The 13,420-nt window shown below is 63.7% G+C and overlaps 1 protein-coding gene and 1 long non-coding RNA gene across 2 annotated transcripts in view; one reads left to right on the top strand and one right to left on the bottom strand.

Annotated features, from left to right (window-relative positions):
• The window catches only part of LOC125924361 (uncharacterized), a 5,903-nt gene extending 1,666 nt beyond the window's left edge, over positions 1 to 4,237 (top strand). Inside the window, exons 2-3 of the long non-coding RNA XR_007458356.1 lie at positions 3,124 to 3,389; positions 3,907 to 4,237. This is a non-coding gene — a long non-coding RNA (uncharacterized LOC125924361). The remainder of the gene's footprint in view (positions 1 to 3,123; positions 3,390 to 3,906) is intronic.
• A 3,456-nt stretch (positions 4,238 to 7,693) lies between these two features.
• Positions 7,694 to 10,960, bottom strand: LOC125924355 (trigger factor-like). The gene is made up of 2 exons (XM_049632839.1): positions 9,474 to 10,960; positions 7,694 to 9,377 (listed from the first exon to the last, which is right to left on the bottom strand). Exon 2 carries the CDS (start codon positions 9,358 to 9,360, stop codon positions 8,902 to 8,904), a length of 459 nt encoding a protein of 152 aa, XP_049488796.1. The 5' UTR covers positions 9,361 to 9,377; positions 9,474 to 10,960; the 3' UTR covers positions 7,694 to 8,901.
• Positions 10,961 to 13,420: the final 2,460 nt, after the last annotated feature.

The raw sequence follows: 13,420 nt of genomic DNA, 5'->3' as shown, positions 1-13,420 counted from the left end.
CACACTCATACCCCCACCCACCCCAGTCACACTCATACCCCCCACTCACCCCCCAGTCACACTCATACCCCCACCCACCTCCCCACAGACACACTCATACCCCCACCTGTCCCCTCATCTGACTCACACACTCTCTGGAATCCCCACTCCTGCCCCCCCAGCCCCTTCCCCCTGCTCTCCTGGAAGCCCTCCCCCCACCCCAGCCAATCTGTCTCCTTTCCCCTTCTGAGCTCCCACCCCTGGTTGGGGGGGGGGGGGATGTCTTTCTGGCAAAAGCTTGCCCAAAATCGCTCTCCTGGCATTTCTAATTAAAGGCGAGTGGGTGGGCAGAGAGGGAGGGTGGCGGGGCAGCGCGGAGTAGGGAGGGGAAGCCGGGCAGAGAAGCTGTGAGAACAGGAATCCCCGAGGTGCCCAGCCCTGGCGGCCCAGCCCTGGCGGCTGGGTTCCTGGGAGCGGCAGGAGGCCGCAGGCCTGCGTGTGGCCTTGTGTGAGGTGTCTGTGCGGTGGTGGGGAGTGTGGCCCGGCCCACACGTGTGGCTGGCTGGTCACCACGGGGGCCGCATGTAGCCGTGAGTCTGTGCGTGTCTGGGGTGAGCCGGGGCTTGTGTCTCAGGGCCGTTGTCAGGGGGACACCTGATGAGCCAGCTGGGCAGAGGCCACACTCACACGTGTGTGTGTGCACGCCGCGTGTGCCCGTGGGAGTGCCAGAGAGCCAGCACCTGAATGGCCAGCGGCCCACAAAGACCGCGTGTGGCCCCTGTGACACTCGGGCCCAGGTCTCCCGACCAGCTGGGTGGCCCCGGCCAGGCACAGCTCTCTGGGTCTCAGCCCCACAGTGACCTCCAGCCCCGGCTGCACCCCACAACACAGCAGCAGGGCTCCCGGGAGAGGGGAGCTCAGCCAGGGCCCAGAGGGTGGGGGGCTAGGGGCTGGGCGAGCACCACCTCTGTGTCGGGGGGGGGGGTCTCTCGGTGCCCCCTCTGCCGCGGTCACACCGGCCTGCCATGGGCGTGAGGAGGCACAGTCCAGGGAAGGGGGTGCTGGCGGGTCACGTGGAGACGGCCAGGGACCTGCAGGGAGGCTGCGCAGTGCTGGCCAGCACAGGTGACAGGCGACAGCCTCTGCTCGGAACACTTAATCGCCGCCCAATTATCGCCCCAGAAGCCCTCAGCAAACCCCCGCACTGGGGCCCTGGGCTCCATTCTTCGCTGCTGGCTCCCCGCTGCCGCGAGGGGAGTGGGATGGGGGGGTCTGCCCTGCCCTGCTCCGCGGTGCCCCTCTCCCCCTCAAGCAGGGGTGAAGGCACAGAGTGAGGGCCTCCAGCCCTGGGCCTCACCCGGAGCAGGACCGCTCGGGGGCTGCGGGTTGGGGACAGGGAGGGGGGAGGGGTAAGCTGCACAGGGAGGGAGGGAGGGAGGGCCTGGGGAATCCCACCCCCACCGCCGGACCCAAGGTGGCCAGCTGCTCCTTGAACCTACTTTAGAAGGAGGGGCTCCGTGGGCCAGGGGGGTCTGCCCAACACTGGATCCAGGCAGCAACACCCCCCACCCCGCCCCCCATTCAGTCCCCTCTGGGGTCCGGTCTTCCCCTGGGGCTCGAGGCTCCCAGACCCCGGGTGCTGGTCTGTGATGCTAAGATGCCTATTTCACGGTGAGGTCTCCCTCCCAAAGTCACGGCCTCGGGGAGCCATATCCCCCACTGCACCCCAAGCAGAGCCTGTGGCCTCCGCTGGACCTGCCATCCTCTGGCTGCTCTGTGACCCAGTCCTCTCCTCTAGGGACCCCTGAGTGCAGGTCCCCTGCCCCCGCTGTGCTTGCCCGGCGGGTAATCCTCATCGAGGCGCCAGGCAGCCTGTGCCCCGGGGACTCACAGGCCTCAGGCTTTCCCGTGTTTGTACCGGGCCCTCTCAGCTGATCTCCTGGGGCGACAGCCGCTAACACCACTTAGCACCCAGGCTATGAGCACAGGCTCCTTTGGGACACTCCCGCACCCGCTCTCACTCCAGCTGCCAGCTCTGTGGCCCCGTCCTTGTGCAGGAGAAAGGGGGAGCTGGGCTGCCCGGGGTCCCCTGGCCCTTCCCGCCCAGCCTTGGCCTGTGGTCCCTCCTGGCTCGCGTGGCCTCATTGCACTTGCCGCCACAGCCGCAGCCGGTGGAGCCTGGAGGGAAGGGCGAGGCCCATCCTGGTTCCCCTGGGCCCTCTGGCGGCCCAGCGCCTCCATCATCTCCTCGGGAGGGGGCGCTCCGCCTCGCTGCTTCCTTGCTTCGGAGGCAGCACTGGGGCGGCTGCACAGGCCCCAGTGATGTGGGGCGGCATGGGGGGGGGGGGGGCAGCGGGGGAAAGGGCCGGGGGGGGGGGCCCAGACCCCGGGGGGGGGGGGGGGGGGGGGGGGGGGGGGGGAGCAGCTGGAAGAAAGGCCTGGGGTCTGAGCCCAACACCTGGGCACAGGGAGCAGGGGCACAGAGGAGGCCTGGAGAGGCAGAGGCCGGGGGGGGGGGGGCTGACACAGCATGTTAGAGGTGAGATTGGGCCAAGGTCAAAGAGGAAGAAAGGGTGGTGGGTGGAGGGGCAGAGAGCTGGGGGCGCCAGGATAGCGGAAGAGACAAGGGCTCCGTTTCACTTCTCAAGACTTTCTTGCCCTGTTTTCACAGAGGTTTCAAGAGGTGGGGGGACCTGCTAATGAGAGTGGGGGGGGGGGGTCCCTCAGGCACACCTGCCTGATGCACCTGCCACAGCCAGAGCAGCCTCCGAGAGACCCCGGGAGGCCAGGGCAGCTGGGGGCAGGGGTGTCAGGAGACCCCGCAGTGCAGGCACGCGTCTTGTTGAGAGACCCGAGCTGGGGGGCTGAGCGCTGGCAGGGGTGGGGGGTTGCCCACGGGAGGCAGAGGTATGTGAGCGAGCACTCAGAGCCCAGGGAACATTTTCCTTCCGATCCTCCCCTTCCAAACTTCCTCTTCCCTGCGGTTTGGCAGGGTGTGTGTGCTGCGTCCTGTCCCTGGAACAGGCAGCCTGTTCGTTCTGGGCCCCCACACACCAGACCCTCTCCCCCCTCCCTCCTTCCTGCCTCCTGCCTCGCGCCTCCCTCCCCATCCAGCCTCCAAGGAAAGTTTTGTATTTTTCCAAGATGCTGGCACCGAGGTGCCTCAGCCAGCCGCACCTCGGGTCCTGCAGGCATCCCCTCCGGGCCGGGAGGTCAGGCCCCAGAGCCCGCGGCCCACCTCACCACCGCCCTCCAGAACGGGGAAGGCGAGGCCCAGAGAGGGCCAGGGACTTGTCCAAGCTCCACAGCGAGGGAGGCAGAGCCAGGGCACCGTGGTGAGGGCGTGCGAGGACAGGCTGCAGGCTCCTGGAGGCGTCTGCGAGCTCAGTCTGCGCCCTGTGCAACCGTGGGTAAGTCCTCTGAAGTCCTCCCGGCCCTGCCCCTTCCTGGCATCAGTACTCTCCCCTGCAAAGAACCTTTGCCCTTCCAGCCATGGGGCGAGTCAGTAATCCATTCAGAACAGTTCCTGAGCCCGACAAGGGAGGCGCCAAGCAAGGTGGGGCACAGGAGGTGCAGATTGCCCCTAAAATGGGGTGTCGTCACGACCCCCATAGGCCCCGGAGGACACGGGCTGCGTGTGGCCCGTGCGAACTGCAGGCACCGTAGGTTATGACTCTGCCCTTCAAGGAGCAGCCCGTGGCCTCCAGGGAGTCCGGCTGGCCCCCCACTGTGACCCACGACAGGACAGGAGGGAGGCCATTGTGGCATCGAGGGTGGGGGGTCCTCGGCGTCCCCACTCCAAGAGGCAGGCGTGCGGGGTGGGAGCCCCGGACAGGGAGCTGGGCCCAGGACACACTCCATACACACTGCCCACCGTGGGGCCACCCACGCGGTGTCTGGATCTAAAATGTCCCCTTGGCCCAGCAGGTGCCTCTGGCTGGGTCTGAGATTCCACGGGCCACCTGCCTCCTTGCACCACTTCTCCTGGGGGCGCTGTGTGGCTTCCTGCGCATCACTCAACCCCTCTGGCCCCAGCGGTGTCCTTGTCACACAACAGGCAGACTGTACTAAACGGTGGCCGAGGTTCTCGGCTTGGGCGGCTCGGAGGCTGACGGCAATGGTGGGTGGCAGGGAGGAGGCTGGACCTGTGGCCAGTCTGTCCCCTCCACCGGGAGTGCCCCATCCAGCCGAGCACACATCACCCCCGGTTCAAATGACAGAGGCCTCTCGGGTTTTAAAACCTAAGCATAAAAACTCATCATGGTTTTACGTGTTGTCTACTTCTGAGCCCACTGTCACCGCCTCCAGGAAGTCTTCCCGGCCTCTTAGCGCTGTGTTAACGGAGTCTTTTGTGACCTTGCCCCGCCTTGTTCATGCCCGCCTCAGAGCCCCCGAGCACAATGTCGTCCTCGAGGTGTGTCAGTTGAATGTGTGTGCGCGTGTGTGCGCGCGTGCACATTTGTGTGCGGCGTGTAAGTGTGTACGTGTGTGCGACTGCGCCTTCCTGGTCTTCTGTCCAACGAAGCCATGTTCTTGCTCGCTGACTGCATCAGGCTCTCAGCTTGCTCTGGGCACATGGGTGGACGAGACCCACCTGGGTCCCACCCTGAGGAGACTCCGGTCAAGTTCCCCAGCACCCCAGATGTTTTGGGGCCAGCAGCCCAGAGGCGCCCTGGAGGGTGGGGAGAGCCGGAGGGTGAGCAGGGGTGGGCCGGGTACAGGTGCGCCGCAGGGCAGGGGGGAGCAGGGGGCCCTGCTGGGTTCTGTCCCTCTCCAGGGGCAGAGCTGGAGGACAGCGGGACTAGACAGGCCGTGGGTGAAGGTGGGGACCAAGGCCGCCGACCTGAGTCTGTGGCCCGCAGGGGGGACGTCAGGCCGAGCAGGGGCAGGTGCTGGAGAGCCAAGGTGTGGGTGGGCAGGGCCTGTTTGAGAGCTGTTAGGAGGGTCTCAGGGATGGGGAGAGCCAGGGGCCCGGTGTCCTGGCAGTCCGGGGTGGAAGCCCTGTGGGGACTCGGCAGGAGCAGCTGGGGGCCCAGCTGTGGGGGTTGGAGCCCGCGGCCGCCCCCTCCTCTCTGCCCTACTGGGCCCCCAGCCAGGCTGTGCCTCCCGCACCGCCCCCGTGGACGCCCAGGGAACTCAGACCGGATCATGCGGCAGGAGTCCCGAGCGTGGCCGGCCCAGCCAGGATGGGGGGTAGTGCTGCCAGCTGGCCCTGGCCAGACGCCCCCGGAGCTGGGGGTTCAGGATGGCCAGGGAGGGGGTGGTGGCCAACTTTCCTGCCGTTCCCTGCGTCTCCATTTAGATTTCTCCCCAGCATAGAGCACCGGCCTCCAAGCACACTTCCGGAGCCATAGAAGGAGACGGGCTGAGAATAGCTCAGCGTGACGCAGCGAGGAGCTTCCCCACGCAGGCAGGCTCCGCGCCACAGAGGGGCCGCCCTGGAGGGACCCCTGCCCGGCGCCACCCCCCTGCCGGAAATGGGACAGTGGCTTGGGGTCCCCTTCTGCCTTCTGTCTGCAAGCTACTCCCTCTCCTTCCTCGCGGCTGGGGCCTGGGCCCCTGCCCTTCACAGCTGTCACCTCTCCCCGGGCACACCTTGTCCAGGTGAGGCCTCTCTCCGGAGGTCCTGATCTGGATGTCCCCCAGTCGCCGGCCTGGCCACCCTGCTCGGCTGTAGGCCCCACTGCTGCGTCACACCGGCGCCTTCCCCCGTTCTCACTTTGTGGGCGTGGGCCCCTCCCCGTCTGCCGCAAGCCTGTGGGTGCCAGGCGTGGGCCGTGATGATCCTTGGCCTTCGGGGGCCCAGTGTCTGCCGGGCCAAAGCCTCCTGGGCTCCCAGATGCGAACTTGTTGTGTCCCCAGCTGCGAGGGGCTGCCACACAGGGGTGCCTCGACGGCACCTGTCTCTCGGCCCCAGGCCGTGCTCTGCCGTAGCTGTCTTGCAGCTCCTACTAACTTGGAGCAAAAGTCCCTTATTTCCATCTGGCTGTGGCCCCCACCAATTATGTGGCCAGCCCCACCCGCCATGCTGGGGGTGGGGGTCCACTGTTCTGCAATCTCTCTGGAAAGATGGTCGGCAGAGATCACGTGGGAGAAGGGGACCCACGCCGCACGCTGAGCGTCTCACGCAGGCTTGGGATGGCTGGCGGTGTGGGGTGGGGCCCCGGGGACCCTGCCGGGGAGCCAGCTGCCCCCGTACGACTTGTCGCTGCCCATCTGTCACTGTGCAGGTGGGCTGAGCAACCCCAGATGCCCTCTGAGCCTCGGCCTCCTTAGCCGAAGGTGGTGTCACTCTGCAGAGGCTCATGGTGGTGACCGACCCCAAGGTGGGTCAGGACACCTGGCCGGCACGTCTGGTTCACAACCCACAGCCCTGATCTACGTTCTTGGTCTTAAGCTCCATGTCCGGGACAGGTGCCTGAGCGGGGGCGGGGGGGGGGGGGGGGGGGGGGGGGGGGGGCAACCCCCGGGGCCCCCCCCGGGGGGGGGGGGGCGGCGGACGGGGGGGGGGGGGGGGGGGGGCTCTGAGGTGGGAGATGACCCCTCTAACGTCTGCGGGCACCGTGCCCCCTCCTGGCTTCGGGCCACCTGTCTGTTCGCTGCAGGCCACTGTGGACTGCGGAGCTTGATTGGGAAGGCCGGGTGGGGCCAGTGGGCTTCTCCCACCCTTGCCGGACAGGACCCGGCCTCTGTCCCTTCCTTCCTCTCCCTGGCCCAGCTCCAGGCTGCCGTCCAGTGTCCCGGGAGTCAGGAAATGTCCAAGGTTGCTGAGAAATTGGTGCACAGCACAGACCACGATGGATGTCCACACCCCCAACCGCTGCCCGGGTCTCTTCCCCTTCATGGGTTCGTTTAGATCTCTCCCCAGCACAGAGCGCCGGCCCGCAGGCACACTTGCGGAGCCCTGGCCAGAGTGGGGGTGTTGGAAGGGCAGCATTTCAGAGGGGGGGCCCGGCCCCTAAGACAAGGGCCCGGGCGCGGAGGGCAGGCTGCCTGCGGGCTCAGGCTGGGTTGGGCCACAGAGTGAGGAAGAGGCGGAGCCAGCCATCGGGGGCGGGGTCAGCGCCCCCTGAAGACCGCCCTGTGGGCAGGGGTCCCCCTGGGAGGTGCTGTGCTTGTCCCTTACCTGGGGGTGGGGAGGCTCTGGGGCCTTGAGTGGAGGCGGGGCGGGTTCCAGGGTCTTCCCACGCAGCCCACTCTCCCAGCCCCACGGCCGCCCCTGCCTCTGCTCCGTCCTCCTGTGTCCCTGACCCGGCAGCCTGCATCCAAGGCCCATCCAAGTCCTGGGCGCCACCTGCCGGCTGCGTGCCTGCCTAGCACGCTCTCTGGCCTCCCCTCCTCCCCTCCTCCCCTCTCCCCACCATGCCCTCTCCCTCTGCTGCGCTCCAGTTTCTCGGCTGCAGGCCTGATGCCTACTGGCCTGACCCCTCAGACCTCCCTGCAGAGGGCAGTCACCGTTACCACTTCCCTCGGTCCACCCCAGAAGGAGACCAGGCCCTCCCTGTGGGGGCTGGGGCTGGGGCTGGGGCCAAACCACTAGGCGAGAGAAAGAGCAGGCCAGGAGGAGGGCCCTGGCTGTGGTCCTGGGGGCTGTTGTCTGACCCCCAACCCTGGAGGTCAGGGTGAGAATGGAGGGCCCCTTGGGGATGCCCCCCCGCCTACCACAGCTTCAGCTCACCGCACCCACACCCATAAACATGCTCGCTCTGAGCTGGGAAACAGGGGCCCTTCTGCCTGGCACGCCCCCAGATCCACTCCTGCAAGGGCCCGGAACACCCCCCTCCCCACTTTACTTCCAAAACCTCCGCTAACGCCACAGCCTCCAGGGCCTGCTCTCTTGGCCTCCTCCTGCCCAGGGGTGATGGCGGGGCGCACTGAGGTCATGGGAGGTATAAACCAGGCCCTTGCCCACACCTCCACTAAGGGATATTCACCCACTGACCCCAGAGCCCTCGGGCTATCCCCAGGGCCCTGTGGGGCCCCAACAGGTGGGGCTTGGAGTCTGGGCTCCTTTAGACCTGGTCTGGGCAGGGTCTGGGAATCCCGGGAACCTAGGGACACCCCCAGACACTGGCCTCAGCCATGGGAAGTCAGATTTCCGTGCCTGAGGCAGACAGAATGACACTGCGAGCCAGGCAGACAAGGGGTTCCCCTCCCTAGGCGCCACCCAGCCCACTGGCCCCAGCCCACGGACCCCACCCAGGCCAGAGACAGCCGAGGTGGGCCCATCGCCGGAGCAGAGGCCTCAACTGAGGGATTCGTGGCACATGGCCCCATTTCCATAGCAGGAGCTGCTCGGGGAGCCGCCAGTCCCCTGCACGCCCCAGCTGGAAACGAGCCCTCGATTTATAGCCTAAGCGCCACACAATGAAACCACGTTCCCTGAACCGAGTGGATGCTGCCTTTTTCTCCATAAAAATAAAATGTCGTGACAGGAGCCCACAAGGGCCTCAGTGTCAAGTTGAGAGTGAGCCCCGAGAGGCGGGAGGAGGCGTCTGGAGGGCCGTCCCATAGACCTGCAGGCTCAGGCTGCCTGTGCTAGGAACAGTGTGGCCGTGACCCGATCCCACCCTCAGTAAGAGGCGCTCCCACAAGACCCACTGCCACTGGGGAGAGGCCCAGGGCCGTGCCACAGCCTCCCTGGAGGACAAACGTAAGAGAATGAGAGTGACTTCCCCTGCCAGCCCACATCTGGGGCAGGAGGTTGGGCGGCAGGCAGTTAAACCTGTGGACGGCTGTCTAAGCCGGTCCTGGAAAAAGTTCTCAGTCCACTCAGAGCCTGGTACCACCATTATCACCCCTCTCATCACCCATGGCCTTCACCTGGCCAACGTCTTCATCACTCACACCAAAACCAAGTGCCAGTTATCAGTACCACCATCACCAATTCCGGCACTGACACCAACAATGTCATCTCCTCCTTCACCACATCACCCTGGACACCACAATGATTACCATCATCACATCACCACCACCATCACCATCATCACCATCATCATCACTATTATCACCATCAACACCATCACCATCGTCATCATCTCCATCACTACCATCACCACCATCACCATAATCACCATAATCACCACCACCATCACCATCATCACCATCATCACTATTATCACCATCAACCATTACCATCGTCATCATCTCCATCACCACCATCACCATAATCACCATCATCACTATTATCACCATCAACACCATCACCATCATCATCATCTCCATCACTACCATCACCACCATCACCATCATCACCATCACCATCATCACCATCACCACCATTGTCATCATCTCCATCACCACCATCACCATAATCATCACCATCACCACCATCACCATAATCACCACCATCACTATTATCACCATCAACACCATTACCATCCCACCATCGTCATCATCTCCATCATCACCACCATCACCATAATCACCAGCATCACCATCATCATCACTATTATCACCATCAACACCATCACCATCGTCATCATCTCCATCACCACCATCACCATAATCACCACCATCACCATCACCACCATCACCATAATCACCATCATCACTATTATCACCATCAACACCATCACCATCACCATAATCACCACCACCATCACCATCATCACCATCATCACCATCACCATCACCACCATTGTCATCATCTCCATCACCACCATCACCATCATCACCACCATCACCATAATCACCACCATCACTATTATCACCATCAACACCATTACCATCCCACCATCGTCATCATCTCCATCATCACCACCATCACCATAATCACCAGCATCACCATCACCAGCATCATCATCATATTCCCATCCCCATCTCCATCATCATCATCCCATCAAAACCATCATCCTTAATACCTTCAACACCACTATCATGATTATCACTATCATCCCTACACTAGCAACCTCATCGTGATCACTAATACCCCTTCCATATTACGGTCACATCCTTTTTTTCCCTCCCTGGCCACATCCTTCCCATCATGAGGATGTGATCATCACCACCATTCTGTGGTCACCTTTCCCATCATTACGGTCAATAACACCGTCCTTGTTGCTGATGTCTTTATTACAACCACCGACACCATCACCACTTCCATCATCAACACTCTTGATCCCCAACAGCCATCCCCATTTGGACCACCCTTATCGTCTGTACAACCACGAACCCCACAATCACAGTTAATCCTTCTCCCACCCTTCTCCATGTTTCCCTCTCCCATCTGGCCTTCCATTCTTCCATCTAGCAAGACCCTCCCCGCCCAGTTTCTGCCCAGCCATCCGTTCAAGCTTTGGAGTCTAAGGATGGATATGATCAAACCACAGCCCTCACAGAGTCGAACGTAGGCAGACCTCTGAGGCACAGCCCACAGAGTGTTCTAAAAGTGTGAATCAGGGCTCCAGGGACCGGAAGAGGAACCACTGGTCTTCTGGTGTCCTAGGGACAGGTCCCAGAGCACCTACTAGAGAGTGGGCGGATGGTGAGTGTGGCCGTGCATGGGCAGCTACGTGAGCCTGCGAGCGTCCGTCCTGCCGGGCCTTCCCCTCCATCCAGACAAGGGTCAAGAGGCTCTGAAGGGAGCCCCGGACCTTGCAGGGTGGAGGTTCACAGGGCAAAAGCTAATTTGCCCCGTCCTCAGTCGCAGGTACAGATTCACCTTCGTGTTCGGCGAATCTTCATTGGTGATTTGCTTTGGCCACACGGGGGAGTGCAAGAGTGACTCATCACATCTGCCCTGGAGGCGTTTGGGCTCATTCACGGGGGGCTCTCACTCAGGGTGGGGGTGCTGAGGGCTGTGGAGGTCCAGGGGTTCAGATGGCTCAGCTCTGGGGAGGGCACACATCCAAGAAGAGGGATCTCCGGGAGGCCAGGCTGGGTAGAGACCACCCCAGCCACCTCACAGGGAGGACTGGGTCTGGCAGGTGCCCCAAGGCAGGCAGAGCCCCCATCAGCCCGAGCAGCCTCTGCCTGGCCTGACGGCGCCCCCACAGTGCGACTCTGCTCTACCAGGCCAGCTCCAGCACCCAGAATTGTGGGCCCCGCCCGTGCTGGCATAGTGCTCCCCACGCAGGGGGGCTGCCAGCACAGAGGAGTGCCTTGGGGGTGGTCATCTGCTGAATCACCGCGGCGCAGAGATGTCACCGAGCCCTGGCACCCAGCTGCAGTCTGGGCTGCGGGGCGAAACCCCTGCCTCCACCAACCCGTGTGCTCTCTCTCTCTCTCTCTCTCTCCCTCTCTGAGCTCCTCCCCAGAGAGGCCTGGCCTAGCGCCAGCAGGAAAAGGAGGCTGAACCGGGGCCTTCAAGCATGTTGGCCAAGTTTTTTCCTTCTCACCTGCCCCCTGCTCCCCTCCGTGTGAGGGGGCGTTCAGCCAAGCCCTGGGCAGAACAAATTTGACCATGTGCCCAGCTGTGAGTTGTCCCCCAACAGTACTTCAAAGGCAAGGCCCTCCCATCATCCACGGGCTTGGACCCCAAGGGCTAGCCTTTTGCAATGGCTGAGGGTGGCCATGACCCCCAGTCAGCTCCCTAGAAGCAGGGCCTAGCGTGAAGACGTCCGCTCCAGTGGTTTGCTGAGGGGGGCTCTCAGGAGAGGCAGGACGGGGGGCAGCGCTGAGGAAGGGCTGTACTCAGCTGAAGACCAGCTCCGGCGACCCCACTGGCGCTCCAGAGGCTGAGCCTGGCTCCCTGGGGCCCTGGGGCTCCCTGGGGCCACCCTGCCCCCCTGTCACCCTGTGCCAGTCGGTGACCTCCATCTGCCCAGCGGCGGTCCCTCACTGACAAGGGCTGTTCTCCAGAGGAAGGAGCCCTGCGAATTGTTCCCGGCCAGTGTTCACAGGAGCCAGGGGTGCCACCCGAGTGAAGGGGTCCGGGGGTGCCCACGGGACGGGGCGTGTTAGGGATGTTTGCTATCCACGAGCTGCCCGGAGCAATCATCGTATTCTCGTCGAAGGAGCAGGAACTTGGAGGCCCTGGGCTCCCTCGGGGCTCTGCTCGGGGCCCCCCGGAAGCTGGCTACCTGCATCATTTGAGGGAGGGACCCAGGACACATCTGGCCCTCAGTTCCCATGTGGCTGCTGGCAGGAGGCCTCAGCTCCTCACTGGTTGTCGGTCAGGCTGCAGGCACGCCGCCCGTGGGGGTGGGGGCAGGGGAGGGAGGAAAAGAGAGCACTTCAGAAGGGATCTGGGCCTCCTCCTCCGTGCGGACTCCACCCCGTCCTATCTGATGGCCCCACGCCCTCCTGGACATTGGCCCTTTGCCCTCATATGGCTCTTTTGCCTTCCCAGAGTCCCCTCTGGGAAGCTTTCTCGGGCTCTTTCGCAGCCCCGCAGCCCCGGGGCTCAGCCCGCGTCCATCTACAGGCCCCTCCAGGTGGGAGCTGTGTCCAGACGAGCCCAGGGCCCGGCAAGATGCTGATGAGACAGGGGAGTTCCCCGGCCCCTCGGGAGGCCCCCGGCTGGCTCTCCAGCCTCACCCCCACCCTGGGACCTACAGCCTTCTGACTTCTGCTGCCACAGGCCACTGACTCCAGCTGGTGCCCGGACAGGTGGCCACTGGACCCTAAAGACTCGTGGCCATTGAGGGTGGAGTCTGGCACAGAGGGGTCTCAGCTCTGGTCCCTGCGGGCCCCTGCTCACCGTGCAACCTGGCCCTGATCCAGTGTGCAGGGAAGCACAGCCCTGGCCACTCCCCCAGGAGCCAACGGGAGCGGCTGGGGTGTGGACTCGTAGGGAGCACAAGCCCCCTGTCACCCAGAGGGCCTGGAACCACACTCCAGGCTGGAGCCGTGACAGGGGCAGTGTTCTGGCAGGGGACAGCACTGAGTCCACACCGGGGAGGACGCAGGAGGCCAGCACAGGCTCGTGGCTTCTCTAGGCTAAGAGTGAAACACACACAGGGCTCCAGGCTCCCGGATCTTGTCTTTCTCAAGAGCTGAGAGAGTACAGAGGCCAAGGGAAGGCTCAGGGTGTCACCAGGGTCGGGGCTGTGCCTGGGTTTGGAGCATAGTCAGGAGTGCGGGCTGGATGTGACCCTGCTGTCCTTGTTGTCAGGAGGAAGTCTCATTGGGCACCCGTGCTCCCCCTGGGTCTTGATTGGTCCATACCTGTCCATATTCTGCGGGACCTCAGGTGTGCCTTCCTCCTCTGCAGTTGTGACTTCCGTTTATTTCTTCCCACATGTTTGGAGCACATGGCTGCCCTGTGGTGGGCACAGAGTTGCCCAGCGGGATTGGCCTGCCGAAGTCCTGAGGAGCTCTGGGACCACATGGGGGTCCGTGCTTGGGCGCTGGGGTCTCCCTGGGGTGGGGAGGAGGCCGGGAGGGGGTGGGGGTATTGGAGGGCGCGGTGTTCTGGGCAGTGACAGGGCCCAGGCTGACCGTGGGCGGTGGACAGTTGGAGGCAGAAGAGGAGAGGAGGTCACCAAAGGGATGGGAG

The sequence above is a fragment of the Panthera uncia genome, chromosome F2 (assembly GCF_023721935.1).
Source record: "Panthera uncia isolate 11264 chromosome F2, Puncia_PCG_1.0, whole genome shotgun sequence".
Taxonomy (NCBI): domain Eukaryota; kingdom Metazoa; phylum Chordata; class Mammalia; order Carnivora; family Felidae; genus Panthera; species Panthera uncia.
The sequence above is the reverse complement of the archived record's forward strand: the minus strand, read 5'-3'. Positions and strand labels throughout refer to the sequence as shown.